Source organism: Prunus dulcis, chromosome 7, assembly GCF_902201215.1.
Source record: "Prunus dulcis chromosome 7, ALMONDv2, whole genome shotgun sequence".
In the NCBI taxonomy this organism is placed as follows: domain Eukaryota; kingdom Viridiplantae; phylum Streptophyta; class Magnoliopsida; order Rosales; family Rosaceae; genus Prunus; species Prunus dulcis.
In genome coordinates, this window is record NC_047656.1 from 13,184,177 (window position 1) to 13,206,804 (window position 22,628).

At 36.5% G+C, this 22,628-nt stretch overlaps 4 protein-coding genes and 1 pseudogene across 5 annotated transcripts; 1 reads left to right on the forward strand and 4 right to left on the reverse strand.

Moving 5' to 3' along the window:
• Nucleotides 1–847: 847 nt before the first annotated feature.
• Nucleotides 848–7,540, reverse strand: LOC117635406 (annotated as a pseudogene).
• Nucleotides 1,880–4,072, reverse strand: LOC117634964 (cytochrome P450 76A2-like). Its single transcript, XM_034369256.1, has 2 exons — nt 2,770–4,072; nt 1,880–2,494 (listed from the first exon to the last, which is right to left on the reverse strand). Exons 1-2 carry the CDS (start codon nt 3,682–3,684, stop codon nt 1,880–1,882), a joined length of 1,530 nt encoding a protein of 509 aa, XP_034225147.1. The 5' UTR covers nt 3,685–4,072.
• A 2,125-nt stretch (nt 7,541–9,665) lies between the features above and the next one.
• LOC117635970 (cytochrome P450 76A1) lies at nt 9,666–11,665 on the reverse strand. The gene is made up of 2 exons (XM_034370375.1): nt 10,715–11,665; nt 9,666–10,338 (listed from the first exon to the last, which is right to left on the reverse strand). Exons 1-2 carry the CDS (start codon nt 11,663–11,665, stop codon nt 9,703–9,705), a joined length of 1,587 nt encoding a protein of 528 aa, XP_034226266.1. The 3' UTR covers nt 9,666–9,702.
• Nucleotides 11,666–14,000: 2,335 nt separating this feature from the next.
• Nucleotides 14,001–19,100, forward strand: LOC117633502 (probable 3-deoxy-D-manno-octulosonic acid transferase, mitochondrial). Of its 2 annotated transcripts, XR_004586668.1 has the most exons (13): nt 14,001–14,217; nt 14,395–14,488; nt 14,594–14,636; nt 15,583–15,705; nt 16,008–16,127; nt 16,202–16,280; nt 16,500–16,616; nt 17,218–17,315; nt 17,509–17,599; nt 17,732–17,851; nt 17,929–17,999; nt 18,193–18,285; nt 18,656–18,771. XR_004586668.1 is itself a non-coding variant. In XM_034367130.1 (12 exons), the coding sequence occupies exons 1-12, from the start codon at nt 14,019–14,021 to the stop codon at nt 18,827–18,829; spliced, it is 1,329 nt and encodes a 442-aa protein (XP_034223021.1). In that variant the 5' UTR covers nt 14,001–14,018; the 3' UTR covers nt 18,830–19,100. The 2 variants fall into 2 exon arrangements, 1 of the variants encoding a protein (XP_034223021.1); XM_034367130.1 differs by lacking the exon at nt 18,193–18,285 and having other exon boundaries at nt 18,656–19,100.
• A 439-nt stretch (nt 19,101–19,539) lies between these two features.
• On the reverse strand, nt 19,540–19,908 carry LOC117635407 (auxin-responsive protein SAUR71-like). The gene has a single exon (XM_034369733.1). It carries the CDS (start codon nt 19,906–19,908, stop codon nt 19,540–19,542), a length of 369 nt encoding a protein of 122 aa, XP_034225624.1.
• Nucleotides 19,909–22,628: the final 2,720 nt, after the last annotated feature.

Here is a 22,628-nt window from a genome sequence, read left to right on the forward strand (position 1 = left end):
CATTCATGAAAATGTTTTTTTTTCTAAGGTCTTCAAAGCCTGAATCAAGACTTGCAACAAGCAACGGAAATTTTTTGTCCTCCTCTGCCCTATGCAGAAGAACCTTAGAATCAGTTGTATGAGGTCGATACAGGGCAAGCTCAACTTCCCAAGATGCTCAATAAAAGGACTTTCCCTCTTGATAAGAGCAGCTTCACCAATTTGTTCTTAGTTATGGCAAAAGGAGAGGTAGGACAGTTACTATTCACGTAAATAATAGTTGTTCTAGTAAATAGTATTTTGTGTTTTCACCCGTTGTCATGGCAAAGAGCAATTACTATTTATTTTTTTGTTTTTTTCACAAATTTTTTTACCTCAATAATTAATTTGGATAATATTTTAGGATAAGATTTTTAGGTTCCTACGTGTCAATACTATTCATATCTCATAATCGAATAAAATTTTCAATTTCAAATTTCAGATAAATTTTTAAAAAAATTGGTTGGTATTTATAGAAAAAAATTCATTAATTTTTGGGTATTTTTTAAAAAAATTTCAGAACTTTTTTTTCAGTATTTTATTGCAAAAAATTTGGCTGCTGTTGAATTAGAGAAAAAAATCAAATCGGAAAGCCCAGATGACGCCACATAGCAACAGGGAAAAAAAATCAAATGAGTGGGTTGACGCCAGCCTGGCGTCAGCAATGACATCAGCCCAGCCCTCGGGCTTGAGCTCGAGCTGAACTGGCCTGAGGGCCAGCCCAACTTCATGGGTCCCACTCCCAACCTGGGTTTGGGCTCCTCGCTGAAACTGAGTTTATTTTTTTTTCTCCCCCCAGCCTCTGGCTGGGCTTGCCGCTGGAGTTGCTCTAAGCTCCCGCAATTTCTCTCTTTAACTCAAAAATTCGGGCTGCATTGTCTTGCTGCTCGTACATCTCTTTAAGAGACTCCCACAAGTTTTGAGAGGAATCTGAGTAGCTGAAAATTTCAGCAACCCGTGGCCCCATGGAATTCAAAATCCAAGACATAACAAGTTGATCCTTTGACAGCCAATCTTCAAATTTTGGATCACCATCATCCGGAGCTGGAATTTTTCCATTAGTATATCCCAGCTTTGATTTTCCTCCAACAGCTAAAGTAACAGCTCTGGACCAAGGAATATAATTGAAATCAGTCAAGAGAACAGACTCATGTTTAGATTTGCCTCAGACTCAGAAATAATAGTAGCTGTAGCATTAGTAACAGTAGTGGTAGATTCAACTTTTTCTCCCATGGCAGAGAAAATAATGGAGAAGACAACCGACTAAAGAAAAGGAGAAACAGGTGGGCTTCTACCCTCTGATACCATGAAGAAACAAAGACTACAAAATAGCAACAGACAAGAACCAGAGAATTATAGTGGTTCGGCTGTTGATGCCTACTTCCACTTTGAATGAAATTGTCTCATTCATCATATCATAGCTCTTTAGAGCTTTATAATGGGGACAGCACAAAGCAAGAATAAACAATTATACAATTCTCAAGATAGGCATGCAATTGTAACATACGAACATGCACCCGAGACAAGCATGCTCCACTACTACATACACAGCTATCCAACTATTAATATTTTGTTTCTGATCATTTTCATACCATTACTACTATTCATATAACTTGTTCAACAATAAGACAATCACTCTTAACAAGTATTTCATTTGTACATTTTTGAGATTACAGTACATTTAGAACTCATTCACTTTTAATAAATAAGACAGTAACATATCGCATGTCACGCTATTTGTAATTGTAACGAAAGGTGGTGTTTTTAAAACATATGAAGCTATAGCTCTGTTTGTATCCTTTCTTTTCTGGGTTTCTTTAATGAGATCAGACTTCGAAAAAAGCAGCAGCAGCTGTAGTGACTATACCGAGCACTTTCTAGGTACAGCTAGTAAAGGCTGAGACTTTCTCATTGTTATCCCCAACTTTTCCTTCCAATCCATGGTGCCTCTGGTGACACTTCCATCAAGTGACCAGTCAAATTGGTGCAGCAACAAGCCCAAAGTAAGATGCAACATCCTATGAGCCAGTGGCAAACCTGCACAAACTCTTCTCCCAGCTCCAAATGGAATGAACTCATAATGTTGACCCTTGTAATCAGTTTTTGACCCTATGAACCTCTCAGGCTTAAATGAATTAGGCTCATCAACCCACACATCTGGGTCTCTTCCAATTGCATAAGCATTCACAAATACCTGAGTGTTTTTGGGTGTAAAGTAGCCCATGAACTTGGTGTCTTCCATAGCTTTTCTTGGTATTAGGAATGGGATTGGTGGATGCAATCTTAGGGTTTCTTTAATTATGCCCTGTAAGTATGGAAGTTTTTCAATGTCAGTCTCTTTAACTTTTCTGTTTGGCCCTATAACTTGAGTGAGCTCTGCTTTGGCTTTGGTTAATGTCTCAGGGTTGCATAGAAGCTCAGTCAGTGCCCATTCTATTGTGCTGCTTGTTGTTTCTGAACCTGCCAGAAATATTTCCTGCATCACAGCATAAGCAATACAGATTATAATTTATAAGTTGACAAGTTCTATGGTCACTTCTGAACAAAAAAGAAATGTAGTACTGCAATGAGAATTACAAGGCTGATATCTCTTTATTAATTTGTTTTTATTATTATCAGCATATCGAAGAGTTCTCAACATGGTTAAAAACGTTACAAAATTGTATTAAGTGATATGAAACACGCGTGACCAAATTAAACTTAATGTGTAAAAAAGACTACGTATTGAACAAGGAAAACAACACCACTTACCAGTATGAAAATATTGACATCACGATGAGAAATTTTGGCTGGTTCATCAATCCCATTGCCTTCAAACTCAAGCAACACATCCAAGAAGTCCCTAGCTCTCACTCCACCCACCTGCTTCTCTTCCATGCGCTCCTCAACAAACTTAGAAGCAATTTCCAGAGCTTTTCCAAGATCCCTCTTCATCTTTCTCTTCAAGCCTTGTGGATCAAGCCACTTCAGCCAAGGAAAGAAATCAGCCATGTTGGCATGCCCATTCCACTCCATCAATCCAGCCATTGCAGAAAAGAACTCCAACCCTTCTCTTGAGTTGGGATCCACCAAGTCCCTGGACAGCATGAGGTTGCCAAGAAGGTTGAAACTCATAAGAAACACAAAGCGAGCCACGTGAACTCCATGCCCTTCTTCGAGCTTTGAGGCTTCCTCTTCTATCCACAACTGCAAGTTGTCAAGACACTTCCTGCGGATGAAGGCCGTCTCATTAATGCGCTTGTTCACCAGCATTTCAACTGTCACGAGGCGCCGCAACATACGCCAGTGCGCGCCATAAGGGGCCAGAGCCAGTGACCCCTTGTGGTAGTCAAGCACACGGCTTGCTTCGGTTGTGGTGCGTCCTGCAAATGACATGTCGTGGTGCTTGAAAAGGTCAGCGGCTGCTTTGGCAGATTGAATTACCATAGTGTTTCTTGCACCGAGCCTTAGCCAAATTACAGGACCAAACTTGTGTGTTAGGTCAGTGAGAGTCTTGTGTGGCATTGTTCCAAGGTCGAACATGTTGCCGAACACGGGCAGTCCTGGCGGGCCGGGAGGAAGCCGATGGTGGCTCGAGTTTGATGATCTCCTTCGGATCAAGAAGAGCAGAGCTGGTAAAAGGAAGGTGATGAAATAGACAAGAAAATTCCAAGGCCACTCCATCATGGTCAGGGACTCAAAGAAATGAAGTGTGCTTTGCTCTCAAGCTAGCTAGAAGCAAATATGAATGTGCCATATAAACATAGATTTTTAACCTTAAAGGGGAGTTTCGAAATCACATTGTTAATCACATCTCTTATCGAATGGGATTAGCACACATGTAAACTTATTGTAGCTGTCAGTTTCAGAATTCTTCAATTTTAGGTAGAAGAGACAAAAAGCCACAATATGTGCCACAAAATATGATTGTTAATAGGTAGATGATGATGCTACCCTAAAGGCCTCGACTATGGAGGCCATGGATTTATGCAAGCATAAGACTAAAACCAACTTTGTAAGCATCTTTGGTAACATATCTGACGATAACAACAACCCAACAACCTAATAAAAATTATTCTTCCGTTTGATTATTTTATAATTAAATAAATAATACTAGTGTTTCTAGCTATAATTAGAACAACTACAATTTCTCGAAATTCCTTTTCTTTCTTTCTCTCCAGATAAATTCCAGTTTGCCATTTTGACCTTTAAATTTCATTGCAAATAAATTATCTTAGTGTATCTCCAACGTCCTTATGCTTTCCTTAAGGTTGATTTGAAACCCCAATCATTATAATTTAACAACAATGCAATTATGCAGAAGTGAGTTAGGCCAGTTGGTCAGAACAGTGAGCCCGTCCTCCATGCATCCAAGTTAGAATCTATGTCTATGTATAATTTAGACTATTACTTGTAATTTTATTTATTTTTTAATATAAAAAACAATGTGAGGTCATCTTTTGTACTGTTGTAGCACGGTATCTTTCCAATTTTTCCCAAAGAATCATCACTGGAGTCAGTCATTAAAGTAAGGTTTATTTTGGTAAATTAAGGTTGGTGTGCCAATTGGCAAAGCAAAACCCCCTCTCCAACTAATGCACATATGGATATAATTTTCTGATATTTTGCCTGCAGGTTATACATACCATGCACTAAAACATAAGTTACATAACTCCAAATATATAATTTTTCCCATTAAAAAAAACATACATCAAATCAAGCACACATTGATATTAGACTTTTTCTCTCTTCTCTTTCTTAACGCAATAGATCCCATTGTTTTGTTGATGAATATATATCCTCTATTAGTTACCAAGCGTGCAAAGCCAAGCAGAGTATCTTATTTCAACGTTACTCATCATAATTCCCCCCAAACTTCGGTTTGTCACGGTTAAATGTGATCCCTTTCTTCTGCCAAGTGTACTTATGCTCAGAAGAGACACTCAAGATACCATCGGCATCAATAGAAAAGCAAACACAAAATCCAGGAAGATTGTTAAGAGCTGCAGGAATGTCATGGAGGCTATATTCACCCAAAAAGTTCATACTTTCAGGTATGCTACTCTCACCTTCATATATGCAGAAGTTGCTTAAAGCTTGATCGTCCTGAACAGTATTAAAACGCACTTTCTCGATCGTAGGAATTCTAATGTTTCTTGGAATTAAATCCCAGAGTCTCTTGGCTGTATCATAATCGGTAAACTCCAGAACAAGTGGCAGAGGAGTGACATCTGAGAGGGTGAAGTCTTCCATCAACTTCCCATTTCCATTCCCACTTAAGACTGCAGCTTGAATGGCGGCACCACATGCCACTGCCTCATACGGATTGATGCCCTTGCACAGCTCCTTCCCCTTGAAAACCTTCTGTAATAGCTCTTGCACCATGGGAATTCTAGAAGAGCCACCAGCAAGAACAACATCATGGACATGGCTTATGCGCATGTTCGCATCCGTCAAGCACTTGGCCACAGGCTCCATACACTTGATGAACAAATCCATATTCAGTTGTTCAAATTTCTCACAGGTAAAAGTTATAATGAAATCAATACCCGAGCGCAAACAATCAATTTCAATGTCAAACTCAGACTCAAATGAGAGACTCTCTTTTGCCATCTTACATTGGTTTTTTAACCTCCTAAGAGCTCTGAAGTCTTCACGTCCAATGTCTTCTCCCTCTTGAATTCCTCGACACAATACTTCACCATTCTGTTCTCGAAGTCTTTGCCGCCAAGGTGAGTGTCTCCAGTGGTCGCCAGGACTTTAAAGTCACCAGAACTAGTCATGGTAAGCAATGACACATCTAAATTGCCTCCACCCAGATCAAATATCGTCACATTTCTCGTGCCATTCCAACTGGACTTCTCGCTGAGGCCATAAGCAATGGCAGCAGCACTCGGTTCGTTCATAATACGCATCACATTTAGGCCAGCAGAGAGGCCAGTTTCTTTTGTAGCCTGACGTTGGGAGTCATTGAAGTAAGCAGGGACAGTGATAACAGCATTTTTCACAGTTGAGCCCAGGTAGGTCTCGGCAATCTTCCGCATCTTTTCCAGAACCATGGCAGAGATTTCTTCAGCAGTAAATTGGCCATTGTGGGTAACCACAATCATGGGCCTGTCAGCTGTACCTTCAACCACCTTGAATGGCCAGTGCTTCACATCACTTTGAATAGAGGTGTCACTGAATCTCCTACCGATTAGCCGCTTTGTATCAACAAATTGATACCAAAGTTTATTTAGACTTCTATTCTATCACATATAGGAATTAAATATTTCATGGTTGAGTTAAGTAGGCATTTGTATAACAATAATGGTATGGGCATCACCTTATTTACCAACTTTAGTGATACTAACTTACGTGACAAGTCATCTCATCTACCACATCATTTTTTTTTTTAATTAATCATATTTTGACATAATTATTAAAAGTAAAATCTTAAACCATTTCTAGAACAAAGAAAAAAGAAAAAAACCAAAAAAACCATTGCCAATCTCCTGATCTGCCATGGACTCCCCCAAATATGACATGACCATTGAGATCCAAACCCACGATATACGTTATATGTGAAGTGTGAAAAAAATTTGGATTTATTTTGTCTCTTTGAATATCATTTTCCCCATTTATAGTATAGAGGTAAGAGTTTTCAAATGTCATTGGTTATAGTTCTTTAATCTTTGTTTTCTTCTCCTCTACTGGTTTTAGCTAGTAATATTTCTAGGGTTTTTAAGCCTGAAACTTGTCCTTTTACACAAAGATTGGATCTAGTTTTCCATACTCACCACTCCTTCGAATGCAACAGATTTTCGCTACAAGAAATACAACTCTTTTGAGATTTCAAGCCCTTTCAATAGCTTCCTAGTTGTTTCAAGGAGGGCCTATATTATTATCTCAACTTTTTTTGTTTACAACATTGATAAAATCTAAACTGATTATATAGATGCAAACAAACGATAAACATATGTGAAGTGTGAAAAATTTTGGATCTGTTTTTTTTCCCCTTTGATTAGACGTAAACCATGAAATATTTCTGGAAGAACCGAGGCCATGGTAGATCTCGGGATGAAGGGAGTATATCAGATTTCTTTTTAAAAAAATCTGTAAATGGTTTAAGTTTCAAATTTTTTGGATAAATAATTAAGAAAATATGACGTGGTCCTCGTAATTTGGTATCACTAAAGTTGATAAACAAAGTAGCGTTACTGTTTATATAATAGCTTCTTTACCAATACATACTTTTTTCACCTTGGAAGGATCTTACTGAAAGTTAAAAGATAAAATTTTAACTTCCTAGAAAATCTTAAGCTTAAGAAAATGAAACTACTTATGATTAGTTCTAAGTGATAAGTAAAGAAATATGAGTGAACAGAATTAAAAAGGAGACATTAAACGGTGATAACAAAACATGATAATTTTAATCCTACTTACCAAAGATTGAGTTGGTGGTGTTTCTCTGGACTTGGTTAAATGCTGCATCACCTAGCAAAATAGTCTCATCAGTTTCAGTGAAGGCAACATAAGATGAAGTCTTCCTATTCCCGTGATCAGAGGCGGACCCATTAAGGCGCAAGGAGGTGCAGCTACACCTCTCTTCGCCCGAAAAATCATCGTAGGTGCTTCAAATTGCCCCTTTACTCAATTGGTATACAAATTACCTTTAAGGCGCAAGTAAATGTGTTTGTCCTTTTACTTTAATTTATTTTTATATTACTCCATTTACTTAAGTTTACAATGTAAATAAGGAAGTACCCCCCATTTGGATTCAAATAAAAATACTAGAAAATCAAATTCCCACCAAATCAAAATATGAAAAATCGGTTTTAGTGCAAAATACGATTTAGGCTAAAAATGATGGCTCATTAAGTCAATATATACTTCATACTAAAATCCTATAAAATCAAGTTTTCTTATTTGATGTGTAAGGAATAAAAGCCGCCAAAAATTATCTTGAGAAAATGATTATTCCGAAAAACCATTTTTCATACTTAGTCAATTTTGCACCTCCGCTAAAAAATTTCTGGGTCCGCCAATAGCTGCCGGTGCTCCTGTGGATGATCTCGACCTACTTAATATAAATATATTCATAATACATAATACATTCGTAAAGTCTAAGTCAATACCTACGTACCTAATACATAATACATTCGTAAAGTATTTGAATTTAATTTAGTCTACTGATAAACCATATATATATATATCGTCTAACACGAGTTAGCCTCATTGCGGAGAAGTTCTTGTGTCGCATGCCGTATATGGAGATACAATGAGAAATAAAAGTTTAATAAATCAAAGGAAACAAAATGAAATTTCACGAGGCAAAGTATTTCTATGCGGGACAATGCTTTCAACCCCTACCTCACCTCACGTAATGTTTTCATCACAATAACATCAATATATAATAAAGCTCTTCGAAACTTGGGTTGCTAGTCTCTCATTGTCTTGGCTGTATAATTAAGTGTGCGCAACTTCCTTGCTAATTCCTTTTATATAAACAAAATGATGATTGTCATCATATATATAAATTCAACTTCTATTAAGGGCTTGTAAGGTCCAACACACATTGTTTTTTAATGATCCGAATCGTCTAATTTTTAGATATTTCTTTAAAGATCATATCTGCAAAAAATCACTTGAATTCGAAACCATTTGACTATTCAATTAGATTATTGTTATTTTAGTATTTTTTTGAAATATCGTGTTCATTTATTTTGTTGCTAGCAATTAGATACCTTAATGATTTTTAATTTTTTTTTAATTTTTTGTATAAATGATCTATGAATGAAGGTTTGAAAAATAAACGTTTTGGATTGACGAAAAAAAAAATCTCCTCAAAACAAAATTATATGCATATGAAATATATAACAAAGCAGCTGGAAGTCTTGGTCGTGATAGAAAGCAAAAGTCGCTTTAATCCATTCATTAGTTAATTCGGTTTTGCATAACAAAAACAACTAGAATATAGCAAAACGATAAAGTTGCAAAATAAAATACAGCCTTGTATTAAAAAACAACCCATTCATTATTTTCCTCCATCTCGCAATATTTCTTCAATAAACTTAATGCTTTAAAATTTTAGTAGGCAAAACAAAAGAAAGTTGATAATTGTAAAAGCCAAATTGCACGATTTTCTTTTTATAAGATTACGCTATATAGTGTACATGTTGGGTGAACATATAAACAAAAAGGGAAATTGTTTGGCGGATTCAGATCCTCTGCCTGACTTTCATTTTTCATCGTTTCAATTTCAATTCAAAGAGTTTAAAGTTGACACATCATCTTTAACAATAATAAATCCCAATTTTATCATAATTAAAACATGAATAATGCAACTTTTACCACATTTATATATCATATTCTCATATCACCTTAAGTAGAAGTTAAGGTGGACAGCCACATCAATTAAAATTATTTTACTTTTTTTTTTCTTTTATGATTTATTCTAATATTTGTTTTTTTAATTTTGTAATTAAAATATATTTCATTGATTTGATGTGGCATATGATATGGATACAAATACAAATTGATTTATCATTAATACATATAGTAATTATAGCTTTCACAATTCACATTAATTATATATAATCCCCACATACATCATTCTGTACTTTTATTACATCAATTACAACAATCAGCTATTAATTAACATATTTAACAAACAAACTTATCACAAATTGACCCCATTGCTTGGCTTACCTAAATAAAAATGCATTAGATTGAGCATCCCACATGCCCTTTGTAAGGTATAGGTATAACCTTCAAAGGTACAGATTTTCTAAGTGTCATCCCCATCCTCTCAGCCATATCCATATTCTCTGGCTCAAGCCCTTCTGGTAAAACCCAATCAAACGAGTGCAAGAGTGACCCTAGAGCCAGAGGGAGTACCCTAGAGACTAGTGGCACAGCAGGGCACATCCGACGGCCAGAACCAAATGGGATGAACTCAAAATGCTGCCCTTTATAGTCAACGGCCATGTTGGGCTCCAAGAACCTCTCAGGCTTGAAAAGCAAAGAGTCCTCCCATGTCTTTGGGTCACGTCCAATGGCCCAGACGTTGACCAGAATTTGGGTGCCTTTGGGAATGTGGTGCCCTAGCATTTTACAAGAGTCCATGGCCATGTGTGGGACCAGGAAGGGAAGGGGTGGGTGGAGCCTGAGGGTTTCTCTGATGACTGCTTTGAGGTATGGGAGGTTTTCAATGTCTTTCTCTTGGAGCTTGTCGCTGGAGGATATGGTGCTTCTTAGCTCGGCTTGAACTTTTTTCAGGGTTTTTGGGTTGTTTAGAAGCTCTGCCATTGCCCACTCTAGTGTGCTCGTGGTTGTGTCAGTTCCTGCAGTGAACATCTCCTGAAATAATATTCGTATACATTGGCATAAATTTGTTTGTGTACAAGAACATTAAAATTGAATTAAGACTCAAACAATTCGAAGGTTGGACAACCGTCAATCATCTTTCTAATAGAAGTGAGATTTATAAATAAACAAAAATAAAATCGAAATAGAGCATACTTACATAAATGTTACACTTACGTCACAAAGAGTTTTTCAGTTGGTAGAATAAAATTATTTTTACCATCTCAAGTGATTATATACAATAATTTTCTAATAGATGTCACACTTGTGGGCAATTCACTTATGTGAGTCTCAATTGTATTAAGGGACATGTTAAACAAGATAATAGGTAGGGATAATATTAAAATTGAAAGGGATTTAGATGACTTACAAAAACAATGACATTGACGGTTCTTGAAGAAGAGAACCTAGAGGGCTCATCAACACCATCACCACGGTATTCCAATAGTACGTCTAAGAAATCTTTTGTCCTCTCTATGCCATCATATCCACCATTCTCCATGCTCTCCATTCTTTCTCTTATAAACTCACCTGCAATTTCAAAGGCCTTTTCCACATGGAATTGGGTGTTCCTCCTGATGCCTTGTGGGTCAAGCCAACGCAAAATTGGAAAGAAATCTGCCATATTTGGCTTCCCAGCCAACTCCATAACCTTTCCTGCATGGTAAAAAAACATAGCCCCTCTCTCCGATTTTGGGTCCAATAGGTCCTTAGAAAACATGAGGTTCCCAATCAGATTAAAAGCCATCAAGAAAATGAACCTACCCAAATCAATGCCATCTGTTTTGGTACTCATTTCCGATGCAGCATCCTCTATGAACTGCACCATTCCATCGATACATTTGGCACGTACACGACACATGGCATCGATGCGACTTGTCACGAAGAATTCAGTCGTGCACAAGCGCCTTAACATGCGCCAATGAGGCCCATATTGGGCCGTGATCAGCGAGCCTTCGTTGCCATAATCACCCTTCATGGCCTCGTAGATTTTTCGACCGGCTAGGACCACATCGTGGTTTTTGAACATTTCACGGGCCACTTGGCTCGACGAGATCACTACGGTGCTCATGGATCCTAGCCAGAGTGTCATGATTGGGCCGTGGTTTCGGGCCAGCATGGCAAATGATTCGTGGGGCGGGCCCAAACCCAGTTGGAAGATGTTGCCCACCATAGGCCACCATCTTGGCCCGGGTGGGAAATGCCCTGCTACCTCCTCCAAACGACGTCGTCGAAGATGGGTTACCAACAATATTATTGACCATGCAACCCATATCAATACCACCCCTACGGATAAACCAACAACCTCATTGTGCTCCATTTTTGTGTGTGTGTTTTTTCTAAAGTTTTGTTTGGTCTCTGGGAAAATTTCTATTTGGGAGCTTTCGTTTCTGCTTTTGCAGGTTTTCTCAGGGAGGAGGCCTAATATATAGTTTCTCCTTTGATTACGTGACAAATCCAAGCAACCTATTAGCATTTGAGAAAACTTGTCTTTTTTCCAAGGGGAATCTAAACCTGATTTTATTTTTTTTAAACCTGATCATGTTGGACATGTATTATCTTAAATTAATTAATATATCCAATCCAATAGCTTCAACCTCAAGCATTTCACATTTTATTTTTTATTTTTTATTTTTTATTTTTTATTTTTCTCCACTCCACATACATCTTCCTCTATGAACATAATAAACACAGAAGTATTGTCAAACCACAGATCCTTGTAGCGTTTTTATATTTCGGTCATTATACTTTCACTTTTATTTTTTGCACCCTAATTAAACCACAGATCCTTGTCCAAATGTCTTCATTACACTACTTGTGTGAGATTTTGTTGCTACTCAATATTTCGCCAGAAACAACCTAACTAAGAAGATAACATCAGAATGAACAAGAAAGATATATCTTTGATTGAAACAAGGTAACAACCGAATAACATAATATAAGAGTTTAATTATAATTGTAGAATTGTCTATTTTAATTAAATGGTATTGTGACTGGTCTTTGGGACCAGTGGACCATGTACTATTGTTAATATAATATCACTTTTTTTATAATATAATCTTTTATTTAATATACAAATTTATGATTGTTATATTTTTTTTTTTAGTACAAGCGATAGTCTATATTACAAATGAGGGGATAGTCTATACTACAAATGAGGGGGTTTCTCATACATACACACTACTTTATAATGTCATGGGGGTTCGAACTTGAGACCATTAATATCCAAGTCAAATGCCATATTTTTCACTGAACCAGACTCCGTTGACATATATTGCTATGTTTAAACACAAACTTTTGGAAATTTACCTATATATGGAAAATATATATTTCAACAATCTTTCTGTTGTGTCATATGCATCACATATTATTCTGTTGTGTCATTAAGCTATTGTAAATTAATTCATATCCCTTTGTCCCCTAATTTTTAAGCGAATTCATAATTCCATTTCTTGTTTTTTTTCCTTTTGCTACTCAATAATTTCATTTCTTTAAGGTTTTGAAATTGACAAAGCCACAAAGGGAATGGCCTTTACAGTACACCTGGTCCCCTCTTCCATCTTGCGATATTTGTGGCTTGATTGAGCTTCGATTCACCTAACCTTGGCGTATGCAAGGAGCCTTTTGTTTGTCCAAGAAGAAAAATAAGGTTAAGCTTAGCTCATTTCTGATCACAGTACATGCATGGTCCAACAATTTATATAAATATCATATCTTAAACAATATTCTCTATATTTTTCTGATTATTTTTTATTTGACTTGGTTTCTAAGTGCACAAATTAGGTGATGCTAAAGCGCCAATGGCATGGATATATATACATACATATATTAGCTCTGTCACCACCCCACCCCCCACCCCCACCGCCCCCCCTCCTCCTTTTTAGAAAGAAAAAAAAAAGGCCCTATGATTCAGTACTTTTACTTTATCCTTAAATTATCAAAGATGTCTGAATCATACTTGAGTCATGGATGATGATAAATTTTCTTTACTTTTTCCGTGAAATCTGTAGGTATGGACTTAATCAAGTTTGTTAGAGCAAATGTGCTTACTCCCCACACTTCACTCGATTCAATATCACTTTTATAAAAATAAAAAACCCCATACCACTAGGATGAGTTTAATAGGTAATTGATTTTAGGCTTATGGTGAAGACTAGAAGAAAGTTCAATGATATAGCAAAATGTCTCCATAAAAATTAAAAAAAATCACTTAAAAAAACTATTACTTGCGTGGTAGGCATTTCAAGCACTTTAATGTACTCATTAAAAATACAAATATTATTTTAAGCTACAAGTCCCCTTGCTCCTTTATGTTTATACAATGAGAGAATATGTGATAGCTTTTTAGGAGCACCAATAACAACTCCTTTCGAAGAAACATTATTGATATGAAGCAAATGGAGTGTGATTGGATCCTCTACTTATTCTTATTTATTAATTTTGCTAAAATCAGTCGCCCACGTAGCACAACTCTATATTGTAATGGTGCCGGGTAGGTTTGTTGGAACGGGTTTGAGATACACTCTGCCCTTTGGATAGGCCCAATCAGATAAGCTGGCCCAAGAAAGTGAACTTCTTGGTCGGCCCACATAACCTTCCCGTATGCTCAATGTCTTTGACGAAGTGGACTCTCTCACTCCGCTGAGTGAAAAACAGAAAACTACAGAAGAGAAATGGCGGCAACGAAGAGCAAGGCAGTTTACAACGTTTACCGAGCGCTGAGCCATGGTCTCTCACCATTGCTGTACCTTCACCTACACTGGCGCAAACTCCGAGGCCTCGAGCATCCACTCCGCTGGCCTGAGCGTTTGGGCCGACCTTCCCTTCCTCGTCCCCCGGGGCAGCTCCTCTGGATCCACGCCGTTTCATTAGGTTTTCTCCAATCCATTGCTTTAAATTCGTTTGCTTTCCTCTTGTTTGGTTACTGAGAAAGTGGGGGAAAATAAGAGAGAAAGCTGAATCAATCGTGGTCCTGCTTCTTCAGTTTTGAAATGCTCATTGAATTTTTGTTTTTCGATTATAATTTTGTCGTAATGAAATTTGAATCAGGTGAAGGAATGGCTGCCATTCCTGTAATCAAACAATGCATTCAGCGAAGGCCTGATTTGACCATCTTGATGACCACTACGACGTCGTCCGCATTGTATCTCCGTTTCCAGAGCTTAATTTGAAATTCATTGTGTAAGTTTTATCCATTTGAAAAGCAACTCTGAACTTATTTTTGGTTTTTCCTTCTCTACTTATGCAGTGAAGTAATAGAGAAACGTCTTCCAACTGGTGTCATACATCAGGTGCATGTTTATACTTTTACTTAATTAATTGCTCGACACTGTTGAAAATGTAGGGACTTTTATACCATTTAATAACTTTGGTTAGATTTTTCTGCTCAATTCAATCATTTGATTTAATTCTCTAATCGGGGACATAATTTATAGGCAACGAGGGGATCAAGGTCTAATTTTTAGTTAGTTGTACAAAAAATAAAAAAACTAATTTTAATACAATATAGATGGAATGATTAAAGGTACTGGACCAACTTGAAATTTGACGTCATTAAATCTAACAGTAGGATCCCAAAAATAAAAAAAGAAGAAGAAGAAATCCTACAAAAAATTTGTCAAGTGGCGTAAAGCTCGTGAGAGTGTCAATTAATCCTAAAAACCTTCTGTATGTGGTTGCTTCTGCTTATGATTTTTACTATATTGTGTGTGGTTGAAAAAGGGTTTAAAGCTTGCATAAAGTGATAATTGAAAACAAGGAAAACTGACTTGATTTACCTTGTCAGTTTTGTTGGAATTGACAAAAAAGTTCCAGGCATTGCACGCTTATGAAAGAACAATAAATTTGTAAAGAGAGTGCGAGTATTGCTTTAGCTCCCCTTTGGGGAAAAAGAGAAGGATAAAGTTGATTACTTCTACGCTTTAGCATGTGTAAATCAAGATTAAGGGAAAACAAACTGTTACCTAAATAATCTTTTGTTATAATTACAACATTCTATGTTTTGGTCAGTTACTATTTGTTCTTCAGACATTTACGCTTAATATGTTGTATAGATATGTATATTATTTGTTTATATAATAGATTGGAATTGGAATACATCCGTGGTTGGTTATATCTATTGGTGTCCTTAGAGTAACATGGGATTGTAATGTGTTGCTCTTGTTCTGTATAGCTTAATTGAAAGTAAAGATATCATATTTCTGGTTGTGTTATACTCAAACTTTCCAATTGGACTAGTTTGCGCCTGTTGATACACCTTCTGCTATGGACTCATTCCTCGGTCACTGGAAGCCAAATGCGATTGTGATTATGGAGAGTGAACTGTGGCCAAATTTAATTATGGGTGCTTCAGAAAGGGGTGTAAGTTATTTTATCTCATGAATATATCTTTCTAAATTATGTGAGCATATCTTTTGAGAAAAAATAATAACCAAATTGTACTGAGAAGTATTAGCTCAGTTATAATTTTTAACTTTACCCTAAATAGTTGTTTATTATTCCCTGTATCTGCATCCAAATTACTGCTTAGCTTGACTACCTTTTCAATTTGTATAACTTGGATGCGTTAAATGCATTTGGTTTTTGAAATGGATATTGTAGAATGATTTGTTGTCGTCATGTTTCTGATTCTAGATCACTTAAATGATCCATATTTTCTTCAGATCACACTGGCATTGTTAAATGCTCGAGTATCTACTAAATCCTTTAAACGTTGGTCAGGACCATTGCTTCTGCCACTTGTTTCGTTGATGCTATCAAAGTTTTCTTTGATTGTCCCATTGGTAAGTGCTGCTATAGATTGCATTGAGTAATTTGTGTCTTCTGTTGTGCTCTCACTGATTCGCTGCATGCACAGAGCAATATGCAGGCAATCAACTTTCAGCTACTGCATGCTCCCCCCTTTGTGATCAACTTTTCTGGTGACTTGAAATATGGTATATGAAAACTTGTATTTTATATTATATATTTGGCTTAACATGTTGACCCATATATGAAAATGAAGCTTATGATTTGGAAGTCAATTGGAGAGTCCAAATGTTATCTTTTGAATTTGGGTTCATTCCATAATAAATTTATAGGAACTCTTCAAGAAGGTGATAATCTATTCTAATCCCAGAATTTCCTTCTTCTTCTTTTTTTGTGTTAATGTTCAGTGGTTGAAGAATTTGACATTTCTGAGGGAGAGATCAGAAGTATAGAAGATCTAAAAGTACATCTTGCCCACCGGAAAGTTTGGATGGCTTCATCCATACATAAGGGGGAAGAAGAAGGTCATTTCCTGTTACTCACTTAGCCTTATGTCCAAAACTGTATATATGGTGTCATCTGCATGTTAGAGTTTCATTTAGAGAACTCACCTGAATCGTACAGTGTCATGTTACCTCATTATTGGCAGTTATTGGTTTCTGAAAGTTATATAAGTGCTCGATGATTTTGTTATGCAACTGCTAGTGCTAGACTGGCACATCGTCCTTTGTTTGGTGCCACTGAGGCTTGCAACATCATTTTCAACTAGAAATCAGTGCTTTTTTATTTGCTTAGTTCATTTTACCTTCCATTTCTTTTTACATTAGCTTTTCTTTAAGTAGTGAAATTCATCTAAAGAAACATTCACTTCTGTATGAAACATTCACTTTCTGTATGTCTTCCCTGAGTATGAGGGAATATTATTCCTACCCAGCCAGCCATTTGAACAGATACACCAATAATGTCTTTGGAAAATCATAATTAGCTTGTGATATATTTATGGATAAATTTTAATAAGGTTTTTGCCTTCTTTCTGGTTTTAAGTTTCTTTACAAGCATTTAACAGTAATGTTCTTTTGCTAATTTATTTCTGTCTGCTGAAAAGCTCACAAATACTATCTGCAGTAATACTAGGCATTCACAAAGTGCTCATGCAACAGTACCCAGATGTGTTAACTATTATTGTTCCTCGACATCCACAGCATGGAAAAGAGATTGCTCAAGTATGACATACATTCAATTTTATTCACATTTAACGGTATAAATGGTAACTATAAAAGTTTTAATTTCCTGGTGATAAGTTTTGGCAAGGCATAATTTCGTTGAGATTCACTACCTGCAAAAAAGATTTTTTATTTTTATTTTTAACTTTACATGTATTAAGTTTATTATATGTCATTGCCTTGAGTAGTGCAGCAATTATGGAAAGAAGGGCATGGTGTAGCTCTGAGGTCTCGACATGATAAACTTGTAGGAGAAACAAATTTATATGTGGTGGACACATTAGGTCAGCAAATTTGAAATCTTCTTCCTACTTAATTTTTAGACAAATCTGTAGCTAACCCTTCCTACAATGGCTTCTGGAAAAAATATTCTCCCTAACTTCATTGTTTGTTTTCTGTCCTTGCTTGATTTATAGGTGAATTGAAACACTTGTATAGGTTAACTCCAGTAGCTGTAATTGGAGGTTCTTTTTTGCCTACTCTTTCTGGTCACAACATATCAGAAGCTGCTGCAGCTGGCTGTGCTGTTTTGACGGGTGAATACTTGCTACCATATCAGAGGTTGGTTCTTAACATACCACTAATAAATGCTTTCTTATTTTGAATTTTTCAGGTCCTTATGTTGGGCATTTTTCACGCATGGTGCTGGAAATGCAACGGTTAAATCCTCTATCAGTTCTGCAGGTGTGAAGAACCTCTATTCTCTGTACTGTTTGCTGAGACTCTTCAAGATTTAGCTCCAAAATCATATTGCACTCTTCTGAAATTTGACACGTGATATAATGATTTGTATATCCTTTTCTGGTTTTAATTTAATTTTAAATCTTTATCTACCTTTTCATTCAAAATTCAGATGTTTTCATATTGCCAAATGTAGGGAACCTAACAATGGGAGTGTTCAATTCTACCTGGAAACGTTGTTATTTATATGATCATCTATATAGGATCGACATGGGAAGTTCATAAATCGGTACATGTAACCTCTACTCTGTTCAGCTGTTGGGTGAAGCTTTTAGGCAGACATGTTGAAAAAGCCATCTAGTACTGCATGGATAGAATGGGCATCATTCTGTATAAGTTAATTTCTTTAAGAATTTTTCTGGTGTGTGTTACATTCAGTTGCTAGTCTTTGTAAATAAGCCATTGCACCTGTCGTGGTGTTAGTATTGGATGTTCGGATTGTGGATAGTTTCTACATTAAAAAAACTATGAAAACCTGTGACTTAGTTAACATATGTTCTGTACTGATAAATAAATAAATAAAATTTAAAAGGATTTTCTATTGTCAGCTTCTCAGGAGAAAAGTCTGTAATTTGCTTTCTATGCCAATGGTGATGCAGGTTTCTGGAAAAATAGAACTTGAAGACGCTCTTAAAAAGTTGTTTAGTGACGCCAAAATTCTAGAAGCACATCGTACAGCTGCAAAACAAGTGTATCATTCTCTGTCAACTGGCATTGTCGGCAAGGTTTGGAGTCTTCTAGATTTTCAGATTCTCCAACGGGCTTTAAGCTAAACAGTACATGAAGATCAGTTTGCAACAATAGAAAATAGGGTAAGGTTTACTGCTGCCATTAGCATCAGAGTATTTTATTTTTATAGCCATTTAGCATGCCCTAGATTAGTTAGCATGGATTTGCTGTATCAAATTTCTTCTTCCAGTGGCACCTCTGGTTGTGAGCGTCATGTTGTTTGTACGGCCTCACAATGGGTATAGGATTCTTGAATTTACTTTTGCCCTTAAGAAAGCTGAAGGTTGACAGTGAAAAAGGCGGCTTTGGAAATAATATGTGCCTTGATCTCTAATTTATGTAGAACAGAAAGATATTTATGCAAGGATAAATGTTAAACCTCATACTGTTTAAACCTATATACGTAGTTCTGAGACATCTCTTGCATCTTAATTCTTATGATACTGGACAATCTTTGTTTTAAGGAATCTGGTCATGCAATGGCCTCATTTTCGTGCATGAGACCGTTGTGACTTGTGAGTGTGTTTTTAAGGAATCTCCACCTGTAAATAAATAAAAGAACCCATATCGGTTTATGTAATACTGATTTTTTTTGTTCAATAACAACCATTTATCAAATCCTACACTTTTTTTTGAACTGATTACGCACTGCATTGACTCAGCAGGGGAAGACTGTCTTCTCCTTTTTGTCTACTGCTAGCTTGGTAGGTATAATGGTTTTGCTATTGAAATAGAAAGATAGTGATCACAGTTATCAGAAAGCTATGAAGGGGCAGGAGAATTGATTGCTACTTGTACCACCTCTAAGAGAGTGAACTATGTCTTCAAACAGAAGCTCGTCGCAAGGTATGGCTAAAGGGCCAGGGCATTCATGAGCGTACTCTTCATATGCTTGGTCTAGCAGCTGCCGTAAAACCGGGTGGTTCAGCAAATCCGCCCTTACAACGAACCTTCTTCTAGCTTCCCCTACTACTACAGCCAGGTGACCTGGAGGGACATCCCGGGGTGGCTTCTTTTCGCCGCCTCTGGTAAGCCTCAGCTTTGCATGCAACCCATTCTTTTTCAGCTTCGCAATGTTGCAGATCATGCCACGTCTGGAATATTGCTCTGTTTGAGGAGCCATATGATCCACGAGGAGTGAGGTTTCAGACATTTTTTTTTTTGTAAGGATGTTCAAGGTGGACGTGGGTATTTATTTGTGAGGGCAGAAATCCTCTCCGGTTTGGTCATCTACAATCGATTCATTTACACAATAAGGTAAAATATCTTATAACTACTATTTGTATGAAATGCAGAAAATACGGGTTAAATGTGTTGTGACTGATTTGGGGTTTCTGTTGTTAGGTTTCCTGCATCACCATCTTTGCTTAGTTTTTTCTGGGATAAAAATTGACACTTAAATAACTTGATGTGATTGAAGTAATTGGATCCTAACTTCTTTGCTTGAGAACATGTCTCTAGCAAATTTTGGTAACTTAAAAAGCAAGGGATCTTGCCTTGGATGAAATTGAAATACGCACGTACCATTTGACCCAAAAAGATTTCAAGAACACACCACGGTCCTTAACAAAATGGACAGAATTGTGGCTAAGAGGCGGGTTTTTGCTTGCATAACTAGAAATAGCCCTCGTAGCATGTGTTGGTTAGGGTTCTTGGGACCATGGTCTTCTTTTTCATGGTTTCTAACTCCTCACATGCACACAACACATGCATTGGAGGAGAAATCCTTGCATACCACGTACGTACACATACAAGTCTCTTTCATAATCACTGATTACATGATCAACATATGAGGGTTGAGGGATAAGGCATGTTGTATACACCCGTGGTATGCTAGAATTTTTCCTCTCGAACATCAACTGTAGGGGCTTTTTTTTCTGTCTTAGGACAAAATACTACTTGGGTCCCTACTGCTAAACTTACAAGTCACAAGTCTTGACACACGTACACAATTACTTCATTAAAACAAATTTTATATATATATATATATATAAAATAAAATAAAAAAAGGTTTCTTCACACATGTCAAATTATTATTTGTATGTAAGGATGGAATCATGGTTATTGTGGTAGCGTCACTGTCGCTCCTCTGCCTCTCCCCGCGCGTTGGTGACACTGAGACATGGAAGTTTCTTTTGAGAGTAGTGTCGAGGGTGGGGGTGAATAGAGTCCTCATAACATCATGTTGCATGTGTTCCGTACAAGGCCGATGGCTATGGGTCATGAAACTGAAGTTAGGCGGCGTGAGAATAACCCAGTCCAAAACTCTCTCATCTGGTGGGGTTGTCTTATGTCTCGGCGTTGACAGTGGTCCAGATTTAAGTTTAATTTTCTCATAATTAGTAGTTACCAGAAGTCTCCAGCTTGGCTACAACTCATTCTTTCCGGATAGGCTGCCTACTAATTTGAATTAAAAAAAGGCCAACGAATTCATGCAGTTTGCTGTAGTTCTTTTTAGGTTGCTCATGCCCTTGAGATGTTATTTCTACTTTCAAAGTTGAGTGACAAATACCGTCCATATTAAAATTTATTACGCATTACATACTTTTAATCATAAATAAAAAATAACATACGAAAGGTTTTAATTGAACAGTGTCTACGGTGTGAAGTTTTTCTCATTCCATTGCCATCCAATCCAAACATTTGCAGAGCATAATTATTTTTGGAAGGGTCAAAGGTAGATATATTGAGTTCATAGGTAGCTTTTCATCACCCAAAAAAAAAAACCAGAAAAAGAATCGGGAGCTTTGGTTTAAATTCCGTTGGGTTCCATGTGGTAAAAATGGATTAAAAGTACACGCCTTAATTTTACACCATCATTCAGCAACCATCACCCCGCAGGTTAGTCCAAATTTTTAGTTTGTGAGGTCGGTCCCCTCGAAATTCAGGGCTAGAAGAAAGGGACAACAATTTTAACTGAGGGACAAAAAAATACAGAAAACAGCTGTCTGTATTTTGGATAATGTTGTACACTTCCATCGTCCTTTTCAGTACCAAAATTTGGGAAAGGAAAAATAGAAATGAACATGGCGATTGTACAAGAGTAACGATTTTCCATTTATTGGAACATGGGAGTGTACTGCTGTGGAGTCTTTTCCATGCCCATTCATGTTACTTGCTGTTGGAGACAAGAAGGTAGGCTTTCTCTCTCTCTCTCTCTCTCTCTCTCTCTCTCTCTCTCTCTCTCTCTCTCGTCAAAAAGTAAAAAAGTAAAAAAGAGAAATTCTTTTTACCTTTTTATTTTGGATTGAAATGAACTCTAGGTATGAAAGTTAATTATGCTTCATCATCACGCTCTTTTTAATTTTGGTTTTGTTATGAAACAAAATGGAAGTGTAAATACTCATATATTCAATTTTTCTTAATTTAATTTTCTAATGTGACTTTGTTAGTTACATTGGAGTTTGGAATTAGGTCTATTTGGGTTTCTCAAATAATGGGTTTTTTCAGCTATATAAGCATCTGATTGTCAAGACTTAAGAGTTACTTGAGAGTTAGATGAAGGGTTTCAAATGTTAATCTATATATATAAAGCAAAACGCAGAGAATTGTGAAACATTTAAAATACCAGAAAATATCTTTGATTAATGCAAATATTAAAAAATTGAAATTATTAATTAAATGAGGATAATATAGTAAATTCACACTTATTTGTATTTAAAAAAATTAAAATTAAAAGAAAAATCAGATAATGAATCCTATTTTTATGAAACACAACTACCCATCATCTTTTTTAATTCTAAAATAAATTTAAATTTTTTTTTAAAAAGGCTCTCACAGGCACGAAAGTGCGTACTGAGAGACTAATAGAAATGTAAAAAAAAAAAAAGTTAAAAAGATATA